At 41.8% G+C, this 23,867-nt stretch overlaps 1 protein-coding gene across 14 annotated transcripts in view; it reads left to right on the top strand.

The window, feature by feature from the left end:
* The window catches only part of IL16 (interleukin 16), a 126,841-nt gene that overhangs the window by 52,317 nt on the left and 50,657 nt on the right, over nt 1–23,867 (top strand). For all 14 annotated transcript variants that reach the window (XR_015149921.1, XR_015149922.1, XR_015149918.1 and 11 more), the window contains one exon: nt 18,188–18,296. Coding sequence is in view for 8 of the 14 variants with exons in the window: in XM_086364194.1 (XP_086220320.1) it covers nt 18,188–18,296 (109 nt within the window). In the remaining 6 variants the exon portion in view is untranslated. The remainder of the gene's footprint in view (nt 1–18,187; nt 18,297–23,867) is intronic.

The raw sequence follows: 23,867 nt of genomic DNA, 5'->3' as shown, positions 1-23,867 counted from the left end.
TTTCTCAGTGTTCTGCACTAGGATGGGGGGCCCTGGCTCTTGGCCACCGGCCATGTCCTCTTTCTCCTTGTACCCCCTGCACTGCCCAATACCACAAGAGGTCTTACCTGCAAGCACGTGGACACCTGCAATTCTCTAATCTAGGAAGTAACCACCCTGGCATCTCTCCAGCCTCAGACTGTACACAGAGTGGTATTATTTGCTCTCGATCGGATAGATCCAGGGGAGAGAGACTATGGGGTTGGGGACACAAAGGTCTCTGGATGCAGTCTGACCCCTCCCATCTCATTTGTTTCTCAGTTTCTCTCTAGCTAAGTACTAGCAGATCACCAAAGAGGCCTGAAGCAGTGTTTATCCATCTGAGAGCTGGCGCTCTTCATGGCACTGGATGAGATTGGGTACTGGCACATGCTAGTGACTCTATAAATATTGTGGAAAGAATGGTTGCGTAAATGAACATAATGAGGCCACCCTTGACGTCGAGCTTCTATTGACATAGCCTGAGCTTGCATTGGGTTTTTTTTGGGGGGCGCCAACCCATGGGTTTACATTGGACATTGCTTTTGGCATTCCCACTGGTTGGGGTCTGGAGTCGCTGGACACTCCTTCTGGGAATAGGGCGGCAGCAGATGAGACCAGACCTGGGGCAGGTCCTCCCTTTGGGGCCGCCTTCCTAAGAGGACTCAGGATGCTTTGATCCACATGGGAACAGCCTTCGTTTTGTGGAAGACCCTGCTTCTCTTTATGAATTCAAATTACTGGTTAGGGCAAATCATCACTCGCGCAGAGTGACTCAGGAGGCACTGAGGCCGGAGCAGCCGTCTCAGTCTCTGGCATGTGCTGTCGGGTGGAGAGAGGGCGGTCAGGGCCCTCCGGGAGCAGACGGGTCCCTTCATTTAGCTGCCTGTGAGCCCGCTCGGCCTGTGGCTTTGAGGCCCAGGCTTCCTTGGCAAGTGGGAAACCCAATCCTTTGGCCGCCTGCCCCTTCCTGCCACAGAAGAGCAGCTTGTGGAGACTGAGAGCAGCCCCTGGGAGGGATGCTCAGGGCTCCAGGACTCCCACGGAGCCAGCCGCATCCCCAGTGTGGGGGGAGAATGGGGAGGGAGCCTAGGTGGTCCACGTGCAGGAAGCGGGAGGGGCGGCCCACAGGTACAGTTTGGGGCACTTGCCGCTTCCAAAACTTCATGTGATTTCTGGTCGCTGTTTCTGTTGTCAAAGACATCTGGACCTATTTGCCTGGAAGCTGGTCTTTTGAGTTTCATTAGTTCTGACAGGACAGCATTTGGTTAGGGAAAAGGGGGTTGGTGGAAAGAAAAGCGAAGAGAAGAAGGGGTATTGTGAAGTAGCAATAAACAAAGCATCTACCTTTCCTACTCTGTGTTCTTTCTTTTTTTTTTTTTTTTTTGAAGATTTTTTTTTTAATGTGGACCATTTTTTAAAAATCGTTATTGAATTTGTTACAACATTGCTTCTGTTTTATGTTTTGTTTTGTTTTGGCCATGGGCCAGGTAGGATCATAGCTCACCAGTCAGTTTAGTCACTCAATCGTGTCCAACTCTTTGCAACACCATGGACTGCAGCAAGCCAGGCTTCCCTGTCCATCACCAACTCCTGGAGCTTGCTCAAACTCATGTCCATTGAGTCAGTGATGCCATCCAACCACCTCATCCTCTTGTCCCCTTCTTCTCCGCAACCAGGGATCAAACCTAACCAGGGATCAAACCCACATGCCCTGCCTTGGAAGGCGAAGTCTTAGCTACTGGACCACCAGGGAAGCCCTCCTACTCTGTTTTCACTATGGCTCTTCGTATGTACATTTCAAACCACCTAAAGCTTCTCTTTATTCTTTGTATCCAGCCCCCTGGTTACTGGGATTCCCAGATGGCTCAGTGGTAAAGATGTTAGGCCTTAAGTCTGCCACTTTATGACAGTAAGTCACCTTACTCTCCCCCTTCACATACGAACCTTCAACTTGTGAACTTCCGAAGATGCAAACGTACATGCTCATGTCCCATTGCATAAGCTAGTTCACGCGTCTGGCGTACACTGTCACATGTGTGCATCCTCTACAAGTGGTTGTGCTTGTGTGCAATTTTACTGTATAGTACTGTATGAATGGCATCACTGACTCAATGGACATGAGTTTGAGTAAACTCTGGGAGTTGGTGATGGACAGGGAAGCCTGGCGTGCTGCAGTCCATGGGGTCACAAAGAGTCGGACACTACTGAGCAACTGACTGACTGACTATATAGAGAACAGTAGTGCAGGATCTTTATTTCAAGCCCAGGATGTCTGGAAGCAAGAGGGTAATAGAATTTAATCCAACAAGTTACCAGAACCTGTGTCATTAACGTCAGGTGTGAATGACATCTCAGCTTGCCCTCTTTCTCCTACTGCTGACGACCCTTCAGCTCTACCATCACCCACCTCCTCTCCCTCCTCCAGTCAGTAACTCTTCTTGCCTGTTCACTCGATGCCAGCCCCTGCTGTTGTACTGTATTCCTGTACTTCTCAAGGTACTATACTGTAAGATTTTAAGTGGTTTATTTTTTGTTTTATTTTTGAATGTATTATTTGGGTGAAAAGTATTATAAACCTATTACAGTACAGTATTATATAGGCGACTGTGTTAGTTGGGTACCTAGGCTAACTTTGTTGAACTCATGAGCAAATTGTACCTATGAACACGCTCTCAGAATGGAACTCATTTCTATGTAAAGGGCTTACTGTATTTGTTTTCTGTTTGTTCACTCTATTTCTTGTTCCTTCGTTGATTTTCTTTTGCCCTCCTGTGGATTACTTGCACATTTTTCAGGGTTCCATTTTGATTTATTTATAAAATTCTTCATGTGGTTGCTATATTATCGTATATGTATTGGATATTACCATATAGGTACAAACATTTTCCTATTTTGAGTGAAGTGTAGAAAACTGACTTCATTTATACCCTTTTACTCTCCCTTGTCTTAAATATTTCCTTTACATCCATTGAGTACCTCATCAGGTGACATTATAACTTTTGCTTCAACCGTAAAATACGGTTAAAGAGGCTCATGAAGGGGAAAACTAATCTATTATGTTTACTCCTTGGCTTCCCTGGTGTCTCAAACAGTAAAGAATCTGCCTGCAATGCAGGAGACCCAGGTTCCATCCCAGGGTTGGGAAGATCCCCTGGAGAAGGGAATGGCAACCCACTCTAGTATTCTTTCTTGGAGAATTCCATGGACAGAGGAGCCTGGTGAGCTCCTGCAAGAGTCCATGGGGTCACAAAGAGTTGAACATGACTGAGCGACTAACCCTTTCACCCTTCTGCTGTTCTTTCCTTTATGAAGTTTTCAGCTGTTTTATTATTTTATTTGGATAGCTTCTCTGAACCATTTTTTAAGGGTACATCTTCTAGCCACACATTCTTTTAGTTTTTCCTACTTCTAAGAATATCTTTATTTCTCCTTCGTTTCTGAAGAGTCTTTCATCTCGATGAATATGGGATTTATAGTTGGCATGAATTTTTCTGCTCTTTAAAAATATTGTTTCCTTTCCTGTTACTTTCCATGTTTTCAGATGTGAAACCTGTCTTTTGACTTGATATTTTTTGGGGGAGGAAGTAGTGTATCATTTCTCTCTCTTTTTTTAAAGAACTTCTTTCTTTGTCTTCAGGTTTGGGGAAGTTTAATTATGAAGTATCTTGGTGCTAATTTTTTTGAGTTTCTTATATTCAGTTCTCTAACCTCTATTTGTCTCTTTAAAAAAATTCTAGTTCTTGGTTGATGTCTCTCAGTTTTTTGTTGGTATCAAGGGAATTTGTCAATAATTTTTGAAGTGTTTTTACAATGACTGCTTTATAATCCTCATCAAGTAATTCTGACATTTGATTGATCTTGGTACTGGCATTGGTGATTGTCTTTTCTTCTTCAAATCATGTCTTTCCTGGTTCTTGATGTTAGAAATGACTTTTGATTGTATCTTGGACATTTTCATGATTATGTTGGGAGGGGGGTCTCTTCATCTGGTTAAATCTGCTGTTTTAGCATATAGTTCTGTACTGCTCTTGTGGGCTTTTGTAGTAATGACATTTTAGTTTTCAGAGCCCTTGCAATGTTATTCTGGTCTGCTTCATTTTTCTGGCACAGCTAGATTTCTCGTTTACTCCCTGCAGCTCTGCCTTTCTGGCCTGCCTGGTGTCACTGGTGACCATCTGCCACTGAGGGTGGGGATGTGCAGAAGCTGCTGGGCCTGGGTCTCTTTGGCCACCAGGTGGAGGGCAGGAAAATGAAACACGCAGCTGATCCTGCCCCAGTAGTTAGGTCGACTCCTGCTTGTGCCCAATAGTAGAGTGGGGGCTGGGTCAGCCTGGGGCTTGGCTGCTGCCACTGCTGCAGGTAGATCGGACCACCTGCCAGTGATGCCTGAGCTGTAGGACCGGGGCTGGGACACCTGCCCCAGCAGGCAGGTCACACCTCCTGTTAGTTCCCTGGTTGTAGGGCAGGGGCTGGGGATTTTGCTAGGCGCTGGTATTGGTGTTTCCCATTTCCTGGTCTTTTGAAAGACCAGAGAGAGCACTGTTGTTTGTTTTGGGTTGCAGGTCTACAGCGTTTGGTCTGGGTGTATAGTTGTTGTTCAGTCACTCAGTCATGTCTGCCTCTTTGCGACCCCAGGGACTGCAGCCGGCCAGGCTCCTCTGTCCATGGGTTTCTCCAGGCAAGAATACTGGAATATTCTTCTCCACTGGGTATATAGAACTTAATGAGATGGCACAAAGAATTCATGATATTATCATTCAATAAGTCCTGGGGTCTCTTGCCAGTTAGCTTCTTCTTGCTGGCATTCAGAATCTTTTTATTGTCTGTTGTATAGTTTTCAGGGCATTTGGCTGTATTTCTAAGCGAGGAGGAAAGTGAGTTGACCCTAGTGTGTCTTAGAACCAGAAATCTCAGTTCTACTTTTTTAAAAAAATTTTTATTGGAGTATAGTTGCTTTACAATGTTGTGTTAGTTTCCTGCTATACAGCAAAGTGAATCAGTTATGTATATACATATATTTATTCTCTTTTGGATTCCTTCCCATTTAGGTCATCACAGTGCCTTGAGTAGAGTAGCTCAGTGGTAAAGAATCAGCCTACAATGCAGGAGATGAGGCAGGAGTCATGGGTTCAATCCCTGAGTTGGGAAGATCCCCTGGAGAAGGAAATGGCAACCCACTCCTGTATTCTTGCCTGGGAAATCCTATGGATAGAGGAGCCTGGTGGGCCCCAGTCCATGGCATTGCAAAGAGTTGGATATGACTGAGTGACGAACACTTTCACTTTCACTTTTTCACTTTGACTTATTTCATTAGTGTTTTGAGGTTTGCAGCATACAAGTCCTATACATATTTTGTTGCACTTATACTTAAAGTATTTATTTTTGAGTGATTACAATGGGTACACATTTTAATTTTGGTGTCCATATGTTCATTGCTAGTAGATAGAAATGCTATTTATTTTTGTATATTTATTTTGTATCCTGTGAAGTGCTAAACTCATTATATTTCTGGGAATTATTTTTATAGATGACTAGGGATTTTCAGCATAGACAATCGTGTTGTCTACAAATGAGGATGGTTTTTTCCTCTTTTCTGATCTTCATGTTTTATATTTCATCTTATTAGCTAATTGCCCTTTCTGAACAATACAAAAGTCATTGAACATTTTCATTCCAAAAGCACTCTTTGCTTATATTGTTTTCAGGTGATTTGCTCTATTTTAATTTATAAAGCCACAGGTATTATTATTATTTTAAAGTCATGTTTCTGTTTAGATTTACCCAAATATTTACTCTTTCCTATTATCACCATTCTTTGTACTACAGGCTTTCAATCTGGGATCACTTTGCTTCCCCCTAAAACATTTGTGGGGGGGGGGATTTTCTTTAGTGAGAATACCCTGGTGGCAAATTTCCTCAGATTTTCTATATGAGAAGACCTTTACTTCACTCATTCTTTAAAGGTATTTTAGCTGGTGTACAATTTTATGTTGATGGCTATTTTCTTTTGACACAGTGAATTAATTATTTCACTGTCATTGGACATAGATAATTGCAGTTGAAATGTGAGTTTTGAGTTTTAAGTGAGTTTTAATTGTTGCTTGCTCAAAGATTGTCTTTTCTCTCCAGAGAAACCTTTAGTATATTTTGATGTTCAGTAGTTTCACTAGGAACTAAGTATGCATTTCTCTTTGTTCATCTTATTTGAGATTCATTGGGTTTCATTGATCTGTGGGTTGATATCTTTCATCAGGACTGGAAATTTCAGACATTATCACATGCAGTGTGTCTGTTCAAGTGATTTCTATTCCCTCTTTCTGGAACTTGGATTAGATGTTATGCTTTCTCACTCTGTCTTAATATTTCTTGATCTCTTTTTCATATTTTTCACCTCTTTTTGTTGCCATCTGGGTAGTATTTTTTCCTGATCCATATTTCATTTCTTTGATCTTCCCATCAGTGTCATCCAACCTACTGTTTAAACTTTTTACTTATTTTTTAATATTATTAATTTTATTTTTAACTATCTTAGTTCTTTTTCAGATCTGCTCAGAAATTTTCATAGTTTCTCTCTCCTTAAAACTTTCAGTCACTTCTTTTATTTCTTCAAAATATTAAATATATTTATTTTTAATTTTGCATGATATTTCCACCATCTGAAGTGTTTGCAGGTCTGATTTTGATGTGTATTGCTACTTCTGGTTCTCTCTCATGGTGCCTTGTTCCAATGTGTGTTTTACGTTAAACAAAAATTTATTTTTACTTTTTTCTCTGAGATCTCATAAGACCTGTCTCTCTTTCTGCTGGACTCTCAGTGACTTAGTCAAAGCTGGTTCCTTTCCCCAGAGAAGATTCGAATTTGCTTCCACCAGGTGGTTGGGACACTACTAGCCTGGAACCATTTTAAACTAAATTCTCATCTAGAGGTTTTTAAAAACATCCATGTGGTATGAATTAGGGTTGCCAACTCTTGTGAGGGCCATCTGGTAATTATTATTCCCCAGCAAACCGGAAAGGCTTTCCCCCCTTCCATTTAGGGCCATTTCCAGACTGACAATTTTCATGCAGTTCCTGAGAGTGGGATGGATTTACTTCCAGTTCACATTTAAAATGAGGTTAAAATCCTTTGGGGCTCCTCTATGTAAGAGGAGAATCCTATTAAACTTCTCATCTTGAAAAGGAACTAGGACTTCCTGTCTGCTCCCAATACCCATAAAGCTATAGAAGATGCAGTTTACATTCAGTCAGTTCATAAAATGATTCAGGGCAACAGCCAGCTTTGGGGATCTGCTTACTTCTCGCAAAAGTTTTGGTGCAGCATTTATTTACTTTTTAGCCTTCTAGAATTTCTTACTCATTTGCTATTTCACTGATACTTTTACATTTCCATCCAACATTTTATTTGTTGTAAGCAGAGGGATCAAAGTAACAAATCCATCCTACTTCCAGAAACAGAAACCTCCTGTTATAACACCTTTTTATTTACCTTTATTTTAAAAAATTTTTACAATATTGTGTTGGTTTCTGCCATACAACAACATGTATCAGCCATAATTATACATATATTCCCTCCCTATTGAGCCTCCTTTCCCTTTCCCCACACCATCCTATTCCTCTAAGTCATCACAATGTGCCAGACTGGGTTCCCTGTGTTATACGGCAACTTCTCACCAGCTAGCCATCTGCACATGATAGTGTATATATGTTGATGCTACTTTCTCCATTCATCCCACTCTCTCCCTCCCCGACTGTTTCCACAAATCCATTCTGTACATCCATGTCTGCATTTGAAAGCAACCTAGATGTCCATTGACAGATGAATGGATAAAGAAGATGTGGTACATATATGCAATGGAATATTAGTAAGTAAGTAAGTGTTAGTCACCCAGTCATGCCCAACTCTTTGTGACCCCATGGATTGCAGCCCACCAGGCTCTTCTGTCCGTGAGATTCTCCAGGCAATCGAATATTGCTCAGCCATAAAAAAGAATGAATTTGAATCAGTTCTGGGGAGGTGGATGAACTTATAGCCTGTCATACAGAATAAAGTAAGTGCACAAATGTTCAGTTGGAATGTTCACTTGAAGGAGAAAAATAGGTATCTTACATTAACTCATATATGGAATCTAGAAAAATGGTACTGATGAACCTGCTGTAACATCTCCAATCACTTTCCCATCATGGAACATTTCGCTTCATGTTTTCTATTACAAATAATGTGGTGATAAAGATCTTTGTACACACACCTTTGTGTATTTTGCTGTATTGTTTACTCTAATACATTTCTAGACTATTAAAAGGAAACAATAGAATTGAAAAATATTTGGGAGATAGATTGACACTCTTGTAACTAATTGGTTTCTCAGGGTTCTTGCTGGTCAATGAACCAGGTACTTTGCATATATTATTTCATCTTTCCAAAAATCACATTGTGATGTAATATGATAAAAGTTTCATTAAGGGGCATTTCTATTAGACAATTAGAAATACAGACTCTGTTTTTTGGAGAAAAATAGCCACTTTTTAGAAAAGTGGTATTCCCTGGAGTTGTTTTTAGATTTAGGGTTGCTCTCCCAAAATTAGTAAGAACAATATTTTTTTAACCACACAATATAATTTGATGATGTGTTTGGAAAAACAAACATGTAAGAATAGTTGAGAAGAAGAGTAATGAAGGTATGGTCTTAGCAGGATGACTTTGTAGACTTAGACTGACATATATACACTACTGGGTATAAAATAGATAACTAAGTACATCATGAGAAACGCTGGGCTGGAAGACGCACAAGCTGGATTCAAGATTGCTGGGAGAAATATCAATAACCTCAGATATGCAGATGACACCACCCTTATGGCAGAAAGTGAAGAGGAACTAAAAAGCCTCTTGATGAAAGTGAAAGAGGAGAGTGAAAAAGTTGGCTTAAAGCTCAACATTCAGAAAACGAAGATCATGGCCTCTGGTCCCGTCACTTTGTGGGAAATAGATGGGGAAACAGTGGAAACAGTGTCAGACTTTATTTTGGGGGGCTCCAAAATCACTGCAGATGGTGATTGCAGCCATGAAATTAAAAGATGCTTACTCCTTGGAAGAAAAGTTATGACCAACCTAGATAGCATATTGAAAAGCAGAGACATTACATTGCCAACAAAGGTCTGTCTAGTCAAGGCTATGGTTTTTCCAGTAGTCATGTATGGATGTGAGAGTTGGACTGTAAAGAAAGCTGAGCGTTAAAGAATTGATGCTTTTGAACTGTGGTGTTGGAGAAGACTCTTGAGAGTCCCTTGGACTGCAAGGAGATCCAACCAGTCCATTCTACAGGAGATCAGCCCTGGGATTTCTTTGGAAGGAATGATGCTAAAGCTGAAACTCCAGTACTTTGGCCACCTCATGAGAAGAGTTGACTCATTGGAAAAGACTCTGATGCTGGGAGGGATTGGGGGCAGGAGGAGAAGGGGATGACAGAGGATGAGATGGCTGGATGGCATCACCAACTTGATGGACAAGAGTTTGAGTGAACTCCGGGCATTGGTGATGGACAGGAGGCCTGGCGTGCTGCAATTCATGGGGTCGCAAAGAGTCAGACATGACTGAGTGACTGAACTGAACTGAACTGAATGAGAACATACTGTATAGCATGTATGCAATGCCCTGTGGTGCCATAGAGGAGATATATGTATATGTATGGCTGATTGTCTTTACTATACAGCAGAAATTAACACAACAATATTGTAAATCAACTATATTCCAATTGAAAAAAAAAAGTAGACAACCATCTCAATGCCTCTCTACATTTAAGCCTTCCTTGACTCTTATTGGGAAAGAAAGCCCATTATTGTCTCAGGGGCAGCTATTTTGCATGGAAACATCACTACAAAGATAGTGCCATCTATATTGATTCTTGAAGAATGAAGAATAGTCAAGATGGGTAACAGCATAGATAGGACAGGACACATGAGGGTCCACTGATAGGAAGTATAACTGGGTGCAATGGAGGCTTGAGTCAGCTTGGATAGCATTAGAGAAGGAAGGACCGACAATGATATGCCAAGGAGTTTGAATTTGATCTTGAATCATTATAGGTTTAATCAGGAAGTTGCGTGAGTACCATCTGCATTTTTGTAAAATCATGTCAGCTGAGTGCAGAAGCATCAAAGTGCAGACTGGGGACAGGGAACTTGTGAATCAATGAATGAATAGGTGAATATTCCTTTTTAAATGGTTTTGGTAAGATATAATTCACACACTATATGTTTCACTTACTTAAAGTATACTATTAAGTGGTTTTTGCTTCCCAGGTAATCCAGTGGGAAAGAATCTGCCTGCCAATGCAGGAGACAGAGGAGACTCAAGTTTGATCCCTGGGGTGGGAAGAGCCCCTGGAGAAGGAAATGGCAACCCACTTCAGTATTCTTGCATGGGAAATCCCACAGACAGAAAAGCCTGATGGGTTACAGTCTGGGGTCACAAAGAGTGAGACAGGACTGAGCACACACATGGTGGGGGTGTCAAGTGGGTTTTAGTGTATTTTCAGAATGGTGTAACCTTCACCCTATCTGATTTTATTATTTATCAAACTGTGTCTGGTCTTGGTTGCAGCACTAAGGGATCTTTGTTGCAGCACCAAGGCTCTTCACTGCATCATGTGGAATCTTTGGTTAAAGCAAGAGGACTCTAGTTGTGGTGTTCGGGCTTAGTTGCTCTGCAGTGTGTGGGATCTTAGTTCCCTGATCAGGGATTGAGCCATGTCCCTTGCATTGCAAGGCAGATTCTTAACCACTGGACTACCAGGGAGGTCCCACCACTATCTGATTTTAGAATGTTTTCATCACCCCTAAAACCACCTAATACCCATTAGCAGTCATTCCTCATTCCCACCTCCCCACCACACTACTGATCCATCCATAACCCTCTGCTAATCTATTTTCTGTCTGTATAGATTTGCCTATTTTGGACATTTACTATACATGGAATCATATAATATGTGGTCTTTTGTCACTGACTTTTTGCACTTAATGTCTTCAGGAATCTATGCTTGCAGAATATATTAGTACCCCATTCCTTTTTATTGCCAAGTAATATTCCATTGTATAGATATACCACATTTTATTCACCTTTTCATTTGCTTATGAGCGCTTGGGTTTTTTCTACTTTGAGGCTATAATGTATGATGCTACTTTAAACATTTGTGCACAAGTTTTTGTGTCGATGTGTATTTTCCTTTCTCTTGAGTATATACCTAAGATCGGAATTGCTGTATCACCTGATAGCTCTATACTTAATTTTTTGAAGGACTGCCAAGCTGTTTCTGAAGCATCTGCATCATTTTACATTTCTACCAGCAATGTACGAGGGTTCTAATTTTTCTAAATCCTTCATATATTAGTGGATGTTAAGCAAGTGTGATGGTAGCCATCCTAGTTGGTGTAAAATGGTATTTCATTGTGGTTTTGATTTGCATTTCCTTGATGGCTAATGATGTTCACTATGTTTTCATGTGTCTCTTGACATCTTGTATATCTTCTTTGAGAAGATACAAAATCAGATTCTTTGTCCATTTAAAAATTGGATTATCTGTCTTTCCATAATGGAATTGTAAAACTCTTTATATATTCTTGATGCAAGTCTCTTATCATATATATGAATTATAAAATATTCTTCAATTGTAAAGTGTCCTTCAATTCTTCAGCTGTAAAATTTTCTTCAATTCCGTGGGTTGTCTTTCACTTTCTTGATGGTATCTGTTAAAGCACAAAGGTTTTTAATTTCAAAGAAGTCCATTTATCTATATTTTCTTTTGTCACATGTGCTTTTGATATCATATCTACCAAGTCTTTCTCTAGCCCGAGATTCTAGAGAAATAGTCTCATGAATATTTACTCCTATATTTTTTTCTAAGAGTTTTATAGTTGTAGCTCTTACTTGTAGGTCTGTGATTTATTTTGAGTTAATTGTTGTATATGGTGTGAGGAAGGGGTTCAACTTCAATCATTTACATGTGGCTATCCATCTGTACCAGGCCATGTGTTAAAAATATTCATAAGAATACTTTTCCTAGACCTCGTAGGCCATTGTAATAGTCTAATCTAAAAGAAATACTATGAACTAGAACATAAGCAGCAAGAATGGGGAAATTTGAGAAGGTAGAATTATAAGGACTTGGTGGCTGTGGTCATGGAGGGACCACAGGAGAAGGAGGACTTTTGGAGACTCCTCGGTTTCTGGTTTCCACCCTTCCTCTCCATATCAGGATGCATGTGGCCTCAGCATCCCACATGATGATGTGACCACCCCAGAACCAATCTGCTGGGGACAGTTATTTATCTTTACGGCTTAAAGTTCAAGTCTACTGCTGGGTGATCAACACAACCACAGGAGACAAGCCTTGACCAGGAGGGCAGTGAATTCTATTTTGTGGCTCCTTTAGACTAGAACAGCTATAGCATCTCAGTTCAAAAAGAAAATGGGAAGGCTTGTATTTAAGGGGAGTACAGTCACCAAACTCCAGAAGCATCAAGCTGTGTCAGCAATGTTGGGGGTCTGTATGCAAAATGAACCCTTCTTAGAGAGTAATAGAGCCTTCTAACTTTTGGGGAGGAGTTTAGATTCCAGAATAATGTTGCTTGTAGTACAAAATGCTGCAGAATTCTGCATCTTCATTCTAGGTTTATTCCTTGGCTAAATGTGGATCGTGGTTTTTTGGGGTTTTCTCCCCCATTTCTTGAGGTTGGCTGTTCAGTCCTAGCAAGTTACATGACTGGTTCTTACTTGAGGAGAGCTCCCTGGTCAGTCTACCCTGTTTCCCACTCAGGCACCAAGGGGACAGAGACCTCTAGAGACTACCACCCAGGTAATGATGGGGCACGCCGCCCACAGAACTGTGGCTCTGGGTCACAGCCTCTGATGAGAACAAGGAGCAACGTGTCTGGAAATGACTTTGCCAGCCTACGACCTCAGTGACAAACCCTTGGCCTCAAGAGCAGCTCCCCCTTGGAAGCAAGAACAGAAGAGTTCTGTTCTGTGGGCTGACAGGGGAGCTGTACTATGCAAGCATTCACAGGGGCTCCTACAGAGATTCCTTTGATGAGACACCACTCCACCCAGGACATCCTTGCTGGAGACTAGCCAGGCTTCCCCCAAGAACCAAGGGAAGATTTTCTCCTCGTGAGTGACCTTCTGCCATGTGATCACTTCAGAGAGGACAATGGTCATTTGACTCTTTAAACATAATCATCCATTGCATTAAAAAATATAGAGCTGAAAGTGATTATAGAAGATGTTAAGTTCACCCCTTCAGCCTACAAAAGAGGACACTGAGGCCAAAAAATTAACTGACCAGCCCAGGGTCATAAGAGGCTTAATGCTGCTCATCTCATGACCCTTTTTTCTGCTCTAGGCCCACTGTGCTTTTCTGGTGGGGGAAACATTATGCTCAGGGTTTTATGAATTAAAAAGAGTGAATATATACCTTGAGATGGTCCCAGAGTCTGGATGAGCACTGGTTCCTTGTCAATGTCCGGGAAATAGAAAGTCCATAGAACTTGTGCCCTCCTGCATGTGTGCTAAGTTGCTTTAGTCATGTCCAGCTCTATGCAACTCCATGGACTGTAGCCTGCCAGCCTCCTCTGTCCATGGGATTCTCCAGGCAAGAATACTGGAGTGGGCTATCATGCTTTCCTTCCCATTGAACTTGTGCACTGCCTCAATTTTGGAGCTTTTAGGGGCCATATAGATGTTTTGTTTGTTAAGATTCAGCACTGAATATTCATTGAAAGGACTGATACTGAAGTTGAAGTTCCAATATTCTGGCCACTTGATGCAGAGTTGGTTCATTGGAAAAGACCCTGATGCTGGGAAAGATTGAAGGCAGGAGGAGAAGAGGATGAGATGGTTGGATTGCATCACTGACTCAATGGACATGAACTGGAACAAACTCCAGGAGATAGTGAAGGACAGGGAAGCCTGGTGTGCTACAGTACATGGAGTCGTAGAGTTGGACACGACCTTAGAGACTGAACAACAAGACAAGATTTTTTAATGTGGACCATTGTTTTAAATTTTACTTGTATTGGTTTTGTATAATTGAATTACAGTGTTGTGTTAATTATTGCTGTTCAGCAAAATGACTCAATTATATATATATATAGATAGATACACATTCTTTTTCATAATCTTTTCCATTAAAGTTTATCACAGGATATTGAATATATCACTGACTCGATGGACGTGAGTCTGAGTGAACTCCGGGAGTTGGTGATGGACAGGGAGGCCTGGCGTGCTGCGATTCATGGGGTCGCAAAGAGTCGGACATGACTGAGCAACTGATCTGATCTGATCTGATTGAATATAGTGCCCTGTGCTATATAGTAGGATCTTTTTGTCTGTCCATCCTATATATACTAGTTTCCATCTGCTAATCTCAAACTCCCAACCCAACCCTCTCCTGTGCCCCACGCCCTTGGCAACCACCAGTCTATTCTTTGTGTCCTTGATTCTGTTTCTGTTTCATAGTTGGGTTCATTTGTGTCACATTTTAGAAGTTTGGTGGGGACCATTTTTACAGTGTTCATTAAATTTGTTACCACATTGTTTGTGTTTTACTTTTTTGTTTTTTGGCCATGAGGCATGTGGGATCTGAGCTCCCCGACCAGGGATCAAACCCGCATCCCCTGCATTGGAAGGTGAAGTCTTAACCACTGGACCACCAGGGAAGTCCCACTATGTAGCTTCTTATATACATGTCTGATAGAAAATTGCTATGTGGATCTCATCTTCTGTTTACGGTAATACATTTCCATTCTTCCCCGTAGCAGTCATCCAGAGAGCAGATTCATAGCAGAGGGTGTCAAAGTGAAGCACCTCAGTCTTCACGACTGTCCAAGAGCTTGACAGCAGCCTGGTTAGAGGCAACTTATCAAAGCCTCTAGGTGTTCAGATGATGGCTTCGTGGCAGAGGCCGCATGTCTCATGTCTGAGACAGCTTTGGCCACAGGACATGGAGTTGTGAATGAGAAGGACTGGCCCAGAAAGCCTTGGCCCACAGAAGAGGCTCCACAGCTGGTCTGTGCACAGTGAGACTACTGCTCCTGAAGCCAGGACAGTTGATCTAACTGGCTCTATTTCTTTAAAGGTCCAAAGTCTTGTAAGATTCCCTCTTCTGGTTGGGCTGCCCCAGTGGCACTAGTGGTAAAGAACCTGCCAGACAAGGCAGGAGACGCAAGAAACGTGGGTTCATTCCCTGGGTCAGGAAGATTCCCTGATGGAGGGCATGGCAACCCACTCCAGTATTTTGCCTGGAGAATCCCACGGACAAAGGAGCCTGGTGGGTTACAGTCCATGGGGTTGCAGAGAGTTGGACACAATTGAAGAAACTTAGCACACACTTCTGGATATGACATCAGCCATTTGCAGGTAATGTGGACCAAAAAAAAAAAAAAAAAATGCTGCATTTCTATGATTTTTCTGCTATCAATTGGCTTTTTATGTCAAGTAGTTTCTAAATCATGTTTTGAACACGGAGCTTTGTCAAGAGGATTAAAATAAAGAAATTTAACAATAAATATACTTTTTGGAAAACTTATTTATTTATTTGGCTGCACTGGGTCTTAGTTGCCACATGCCAGATGTTTAGTTGTGGCATGAGAACTCTTAGTTGAGGCATGTGGCATCTATTTCCCTGACCAGGATTGAACCCAGGACCCCTGGACTGGAAGTGCAGAGTCTACCATCTGAGCCACTGAGGAAAACCAATAATCTCTTTAAATATATATAAGTCCCCTCTCATATAATCTCTCTCCTTTAACATATTTCCTGGGCTATCCTTGTTAGAGAAGATAATTTTGTTCAAGTTAATATAGTGCCATCTACTGCTGGAAAAAGGAAAATGAATGTCTAGGAAGATGAGTTCTCTGGTTTTGGACATTGATGTGTACAAGTAAAAAGGAATTGATATGTGGAATTTCTTGCAGGATCCTCTTGTGTCAGAACTAGATACAGTTTTAATAAGAAAAAAAGGTTGTGAGTAGACTTCTGGCTCCAGATGGTTATATGGTTACTGAGTACACTTTATTAACTCTCCCACCTCTTAGAAACTTCTATCAAAAAAAAAAAAAAGTACCAATAGGGAGAAATGCCTGTCAGAACAGGAAGCCATGGAAAGGGGCCAACCATATTCTGGAAGCCATGAGAACTTTCTGCCTGACATAGTGCAGGTGAGATTGGATTGAGGGAAGGGCTCATTAACCTGCCGTTGACCACACAGGAAGGACAGGCCTGGGGAATGAGTGTGACAGAGGCCAACTGAACTGCCTTCTCCAGTGCCAGGGGCTGGAGGGGAAGATAGGTTACATGGGACATAGGGAGAAGCAGCAGTAGGTCCTCCTTCCTCTCTGGGAAGTGCACCAGGTGCTGAAAGCCGGCAGGCACTTGGCACATGAAATGAATCAGCACTGCCAACGAGATAGACCTGTCAGAAAAGGGTGGCAGATACCCCTAGTAAACCTCTATGCTAAAACATTAAATCCCAGGTAGCATTTGAACCAACTAGAGTTTCTAGATAGACTAACCAATACTCATCCTATACTCAGCAAATCACTCAAGTGTGATGACCACAGAAAGACATTCTCAGACATGCAAATATTCAGAGAGCTTTCCATCTGCACAGTTTTTCAGAGAACATACACACACTCTCTTTCTCTCCTAAGGATTATGGTCGTGACTAATAAAGCCGACATAACTCAAGAACTAAGTCACAATCATTGTGGCTAATAAAGTTATGCAATAGGAAAACAATACAAAAATAGTTCTGGGAAGAGAAGTAAAATAATTAATACCATTATGCTCATCATCAACCTCTAGTCTTCTGTTCCCCATCCTCTGTTTCTAAAATACCAGGGTGAGGAGATGGGAGTGAGTGAAAGTTGTTTCAAGTTCTCATCTTATCTGAGAAAGGGTCATTCATTTTCTCTTTTCTCACTGGCCTGATAGAGAGACGAGTTCAAGTGTGTGGTTTAGTAAGTACTGCTTCTAGATTCAGTACAGAGTTTCCAAATTATTAGTATAAAAAAGAAGCAGGTAAAATTTGATCAATATGGCAAAGTAGAAAAACAATAACAGAATAATAACCAAATTTAACTTAAGAATATTGATTTTTCAAGTCCTAAATGAAATCTTCACAGGCAGAAATCAGCAGTATAAGAAAAATGTTATACACTCGAGAATGCAAGGATGGTTCAATATCGAGAAATCTCTTTATATAACATTCATTTAGTGACTGTTTCTAAGTGCCTATGATGAGTCAGAACAATGGAACTTACTTGGTTATCTCCCTTAAATCATACCTCCCTTGATGGTTCAAGGCATTTTAGTGATGGAAGAACAACAGCAAACAAACAAAAAGTTGAAAGATAATAACAGAATAACACGTGCTGTGAAGAAAATAACCCCGGACTCAGAAGTTGCAGCACATGGGCTTAGTTGCCTTGCAGCATGTGGGATCTTAGTTCCCCAACTAGGGATCAAACCTGTGTGCCCTGAAGTGAAAGGTAGATTCTCAACCACTGGACCACCAGGGAAGTCTCTGTCATTCAACATTTATTGCATTAGTTCAAAATTTATGCAATTTCTATTCATTATTATAATTTTTATTCTTCATAATATAAAAATACTCATTTCATATTCTTTATTAAATGAATTATATATCTATGAGTTAGTAGTATCAATGAGTTAATGCTGCTGCTGCTGCTGCTAAGTCGCATCAGTCGTGCCTGACTCTGTGCAACCCCATAGACAGCAGCCCACGAGGCTCCCCTGTCCCTGGGATTCTCCTGGCAAGAACACTGGAGTGGGTTGTCATTTCCTTCTCCAATGCATGAAAGTGAAAAGTGAAAGTGAAGTCGCTCAGTCGTGTCCGACTCTTAGCAACCCCATGGACTGCAGCCTTCCAGGCTCCTCCATCCGTGGGATTTTCCAGGCAAGAGCACTGGAGTGGGGTGCCATTGCCTTCTCCAATGAGTTAATGGATGGTAGTAATTCTAAATTCCTGCCTTCATAGAGCCTGTAGTATAGAGGAAGAAACAGACCATCTGACAAGTATTTCCATGGTCAGTGTTGAGATTTCATTTTTTTTCTCTTCTAATTTCTGAATAAAAAATGGAAATTGTTTTGCAGGAAACTTCTACAACTTCCTCTAGAGAAAAGTCCGGAAAACTGGACCCACAAAGTAATAACTTCCTGTTTCCCAAAGCCTGTCATCAAAGAACACGCAGCAACTCAACCAGTAAGTGTCGTTGAACCATCCTCAGGAGCAGGGCTTAGATTGTGGTGAGTGCAGTAAGTCTCCTACATATTAACCTTTAAGTTGTGAACTTCCAAAGATGCAAATGTGTATTCTCAGGTCCAATCCTGGAAGTTAGTTCACGTGTCTGGCATATATTGTCATGTGCGTGCATCCTCTACAAATGGTTGTGCTTGTGTGTCCTTTAGTGTATAGGACTACATAGAGGACAGTAGTATCTTTATTTCAAGCCCAGGATGTCTGGAAGCAAGTGTAAAAGCAGTGGCGATGTAGCTGGCCTACTGTACTTTTCAAGGCACTGCACTATAAGATTTAAAGTGTTTTCTTTATTTTGGGTGTTTGTTTTTTATGTACCTATTATTTGTGTGAAAAGTGTTATAAACCTATTACAGTGCATTACTATTAATATATAGTCAATTGTGTTAGTTGGGTACCTAGGCCAGCTTTGTTGGACTTATGAACAAATTGGACTTTACTCTCAGAACAGAACTCATTTGTATGTAGTCAACTTACTGCATTGGGAATATCAGTGATGTGGGAGATTTAGGGGAGGGTGGATCTCTGCTTGTCCAGCCAGACTGCTCCAAAATGGTGTCCACAGCTTCTCTGGAGCATCCTTCATTGCATGCGCACGCTCTGGCCAGCTGGAGCACCTCTGCTCTTGTCCATAGAGCTCTCTGTGGGTTGGTCAACTCCTCTTCTAGGTGAATCTCAAGTGCCAAGTTGAGAAGAGCTGACACTGAGGATAGAAGACAAGGACTTTACTCTTGCTCTGTCATCTGACAGATTCCTTGGTCTTAGGAAGTCCGTGGTCTCTCCCAGAGTTTTTGGCACCTCACCTGTTGCAGGATGGGAGTTGGGACTGAAAGATGTCATGATTCTTGGTTGTTGCAAATAGGATAACACTAATTCAAAAGTCAGAAAAATGTGAAGTATGCAGAAAAACATGAAGACGTTAAAAGCAAGCCAGATCTGAATATTAGAGACCATCTGCATCTCCAACTTGGCAGGCAGATTCTTTACCACTGAGCCACCAGTGGTAAAGCTTCCAGCTTCCAGCTTATGCCAACTCCAGAGTACCTCACTGGGCTTTGTTGTTTTCTTAAGCCCCGTCTACTGTTTGTAAATGGCCCCTTCATTCAATTTCTCAAAGTCCTAGCTCAATGTGCTTTTGGCTTCTGTCAAACCCTCACTGGTCCATGGGTCTATAAACTCAGTGGAAAGAATGCTTTTCTGCACAGGTGCAGTTCAACACCCCTTCATTATTTACTTCTCTTCTTTGGAGTGCTCCTGTTCTTCTATTCAGATGATCATCATTTTGTCAGTTATTTCTAAAAACTGTTTTGGTTAAATTAATATTTGGCTGCCGTATTTGCTGAACATACTTTTTTCAGTTTATTCTTTCTCTTTTAATTTTTTAACATGAAGATGTTCTCATCTGATCTAATCAAATCCATCAAATTTTTCCTGTCTAATCCTAAAAGTTTCTTCCACATGTAGAGAGCTATTACTTCTCATGTACACTTATTTAATTATTACACTATGACACCTTTAAATTGCCTCCAATTTATCAAGATTTACAAGGTAATTATAGATATATGCTTGCACATGTTTCTTGGATCATATTTGATTACAGATTTACGAGAGAACCACAGAAGTTATATAATATGAAGATTATTTTGTGTAGAACCATATTAATTAAATTATTTCTACCTAGTATTTTATTCTAGCTTTTAAATGATTTGCCTTCCCCATAAATTTACTCTCTTTGTAGTTTATTTTTGATGTTTGATATGAAACAAAAATCTAGATAGATTTTTTTTCCCTAAGTGCCTGATTCCAGCATCAGTCATTGGTAGTTTTTGCCCATCCTTTTATTTCATTCTTTTTGCTTACTTTGTTTATCTCTTGCAAATGATATGCACTTAGATCTTGAAAGCAAATCTGGCAGTCTTTCTAAGAGAGAAGCTTAAGCCATTGACTTTAGTATTATAATTAATATTTGCTTTTATTCATATTCTTTTTAGGGCTTCCCAGGTGGTGCTAGTGGTAAAGAATCTGCCTGCCAATGCAAGAGACATAAGAGTTCAATCCCTGGGTTGGGAAGATCCTCTGGAGGAGAGCATGACAACTCGCTCCAGTGTTCTTGCCTGGGAAATCCCATGGACAGAGGAGCCTGGCAGGCTCTGGTCCATGGGGTTTCAAAGAGTCTTTCTATTTGTATGGTCACTTTTCATTTGTTTTCTGTGTTTAGTTTTTGCAGTAATTTGGAAGGTTTATTTAGTTTTTTATCACCACTTCTTCATTAAGTTTAATCAATTAGGTTTAATCAATTATTAATAATAATACTTGAGACTGTATTTTTCCAAATTGTCAGCCTTATGGGAGATGGGGTTATTTGTCTGTAGACCCATTCCCATTTATTTCCCCATTTCATAATTCCATGTAAACTTAAATAAAAACTCATGTTATTATTGTTGTTCAGTCGTTCAGTTATGTCTGACTCTTTGCAACTCCCTGGACTTCAGCGCACCAGGCTTCCCTGTCCTTTACTATCTCCTGGAGTTTGCTCAAACTTTTGTCCATTGAGTCAGTAATGCCATCCAACGATTTCATCCTCTGTCATCGTCTTCTCCTCCTGCCTTCAATCTTTCCCAGCATCAGGGTCTTTTCCAATGAGTCAGTTCTTCGCATCAGGTGGTCAAATTTTGGAGCTTCAGCATCAGCCCTTCTAATGAATATTCAGGATTGATTCCCTTTAGGATTGACTGGTTTGATCTCCTGTCCAAGGGACTCAAGAGTGTTCTCCAGCACCACAATTCGAAAGCATGTTATTATATAACCAAAAAATACATAGTTTCCCTGTCAAAAATTGTTTTGGCTTTTGCATTTGGATTTTATAACCCCATTTTCAGTGAACTCAGTGCTACATGCTAACTGGTTTCAACTCCCTCCCACCCCAGCCAAGGTGATAATTTTGATGTATTTCCTTGATGTTGGAACATATCCAGTAATTTTCAGAAGGGGCAGGAAAGGGCTCAGACCACCAGTTAGTGCTTTGGAGAGACTGTTCTGTCCTGACTCCAAGCCTGTGTCCTTGCTGATCCAAACTCACAGTGGGAGCAGGAACCCCCTGCTCAGAAAGCCTGAGTTGACATTTTTTTTTTTTTTTTCTGCCTAGCTCAGTGAAGACAGAAACGGAGTTGGTGTGGCCAGTCTTGCTCCCATGGTGCCGGCCTGTGGCTCTAGGTGCTTCTGTCCTATAGGCTGATCCAAGTTGGCCACGTGTTTGCTTGTCCATATTCCCTGAACCCAAGCCATGCACTGCTGCCCTTCTTCATATGGTAGTCCCCTTGCCCTGCTGAGGGCAGGAGAATGGGAAACTGGGATCCATTTCCTCATGATAAAGTAAGGATTGGACTTTTGAGTTTCCCCAAAAGACCACTGGACACACCGCCAGGGGAGCCTGATAAGCACACAGACTCCCCCAGACCCCATCTGTACAGGCGTGGATTCAGCAGGTCTGGGTGGGGCATTGAAATTTGAGCCACTTATGATAAAACATTCAATAAATATGTTGCCTGGGCTTCCTTGTTGGCTCACTGGTTAACAGTCCACCTGCCAATGCAGGAGATGTGGGTTTGATCCTTGGTCTGGGAAGATCCCACATACCTGGGAGCAACTAAGCCTATGCACCACAACTGCTGAGCCTGTGCTCTAGAGCCCGGGAGCCACAACTACTGAGCCCATGCACCCTACAGCCTGTGTTCTGCAACAAGAGAAGCCACCGCAATGAGAAGTCCATGCACCACAACCAGAGAGTAGCCATTGCTTGCTGCAACTAGAGAAAAGCCTACACAGCCACAAAGACCCAGCATGGCCATAAATAAATAAACAAAAGTATATATTAAAAAAAAAAAAACATGATGCCCAGGCAGATTTAGGATCATCTATAGCTCCATTTCCCAACTCTGCCCCGTGAATCTTTGTCTCCTCTTTCTGGAGTGTGGTTTTCTGAAGCTCTCAGCTTCCTCTCTCTCCTGGCCCCTCTGGGGGCAGTTGGTCCCTGTGAGTTGGGGAGAACCACCTCCTAGTGTGGAGAGATGCTGGGAGCAGCTGCCCTCGCAGGGGAATGTTTCCCCAGCCACTCGGACCACCAGTGAACCACGACACCTCCTTTCTCCCCCAGGCCTTCGTCCCTTTCCTCCTCCTCCCTTAGGGATCTCACATCTCCATGAAACCCCACTGTGTTCCATTTTCTCAGCCCACTCTGGGTAGTGGCTTCCTGTCTCCAGCCTATAAAGCAACTTAAGTCTTTCCTACCCCAAGAATAAATGCAAACCAAAACTCTCTGCCAACCTGCCTTCTTCCCTCTGAACCACCACCAATTTCACATCTTTATCTTGGGAAATTTCCCACCAAAGCCACTTGTGTACTAGGAAAGCCCCGCCCTTCTTTGGGTGCCTGACGTCCAGTACGGTGGCCAGTGTCCACATCCTTCTCACTTGTAATGTGGCTTATCCAAATGGAGACGCTCAGAAGGGTAAAAAATGTGCGCATTTAAAAGACTAAGCACAAAACTAAAGAAAAGATGCAAAATACCTCATTAATAACTTTGCAGATTATTTATATGTTGAAATGACAGAGTTTAGGTACATTGAACTAAATAAAATATTAGGGACTTCCCTGGAAGTCTAGTGGTTAAGACTCTCCAGTTCCACTGCAGGAGACACGAGTTTGATCCCTGGTCAGGGAACTAGAATCCCTCAAGCTGTGAAGCATGACCAAAAAAAAAAAAAAAAAATTATTAACATTAAACTCTTTTTCTTTTACTTTTAAAAATGTGGCTACTAGAAAATTTCAGATTACATATATGACTTGCATTGTATTTCAGTTGGGAAGCACTGGTCTTAGACAGCGAGGAGCCATGGCAGATAATCTCTGAAGATTTTTCCAGCTGAAAGCAGTAGGGTAGATTTCCTAGTGGGGTAAAAGGAAGTCTGAGTTTCCCCCTAAAGGAAGAGAAGATGATTGCCATGCATATTCTTAGATCCCCAAGGACTCAAGAGTTGACTCTTTGCCTGCCTGTGTTAGGGGTGTGTGGCCTTCCCTGGTCCCGCAATGGTAAAGAATCCACCTGCCAATGCAGGAGACCCCGGTTTGATCCCTGGGTTGGGAAGATCCCCTGGAGGAGGGCATGGCAACCCACTGCAGTATTCTTGTCTGGAGAATCCCACGGACAGAGGAGCCTGGTGGACTACAGTCCATGGGGTCACAAAGAATCAGACATGACTCTTTATGTGCCTGTGTGCAAATGTGTGTGTAAGAGGCAGATCACCCAGGCTTCTGCCCCATCTCTCCTCTGGCCCTGCCTGTATGGGGCATCATTTCTGCTTTCCTCCTCTCTCTTGAAATGCCCCCCTCCTCACCCCCGGCAGCAGGGACTGGAGCTGACAGATCATTGTGGTTTCCTGAGGACCCAGCATCCTACTTGACACGTAGGAGAGGCCACATCAACCCTCACTAAGTTGAGCTGAGTTGAAATGGAAGTGA

The sequence above is a fragment of the Bos grunniens genome, chromosome 21 (assembly GCF_055505025.1).
Source record: "Bos grunniens cultivar Pamir isolate PY7600 chromosome 21, Bosgru_T2T1.0, whole genome shotgun sequence".
Classification (NCBI taxonomy): Eukaryota; Metazoa; Chordata; class Mammalia; order Artiodactyla; family Bovidae; genus Bos; species Bos grunniens.
Note: the sequence above shows the minus strand (reverse complement) of the source record. Positions and strands in the feature narration are given on the sequence as shown.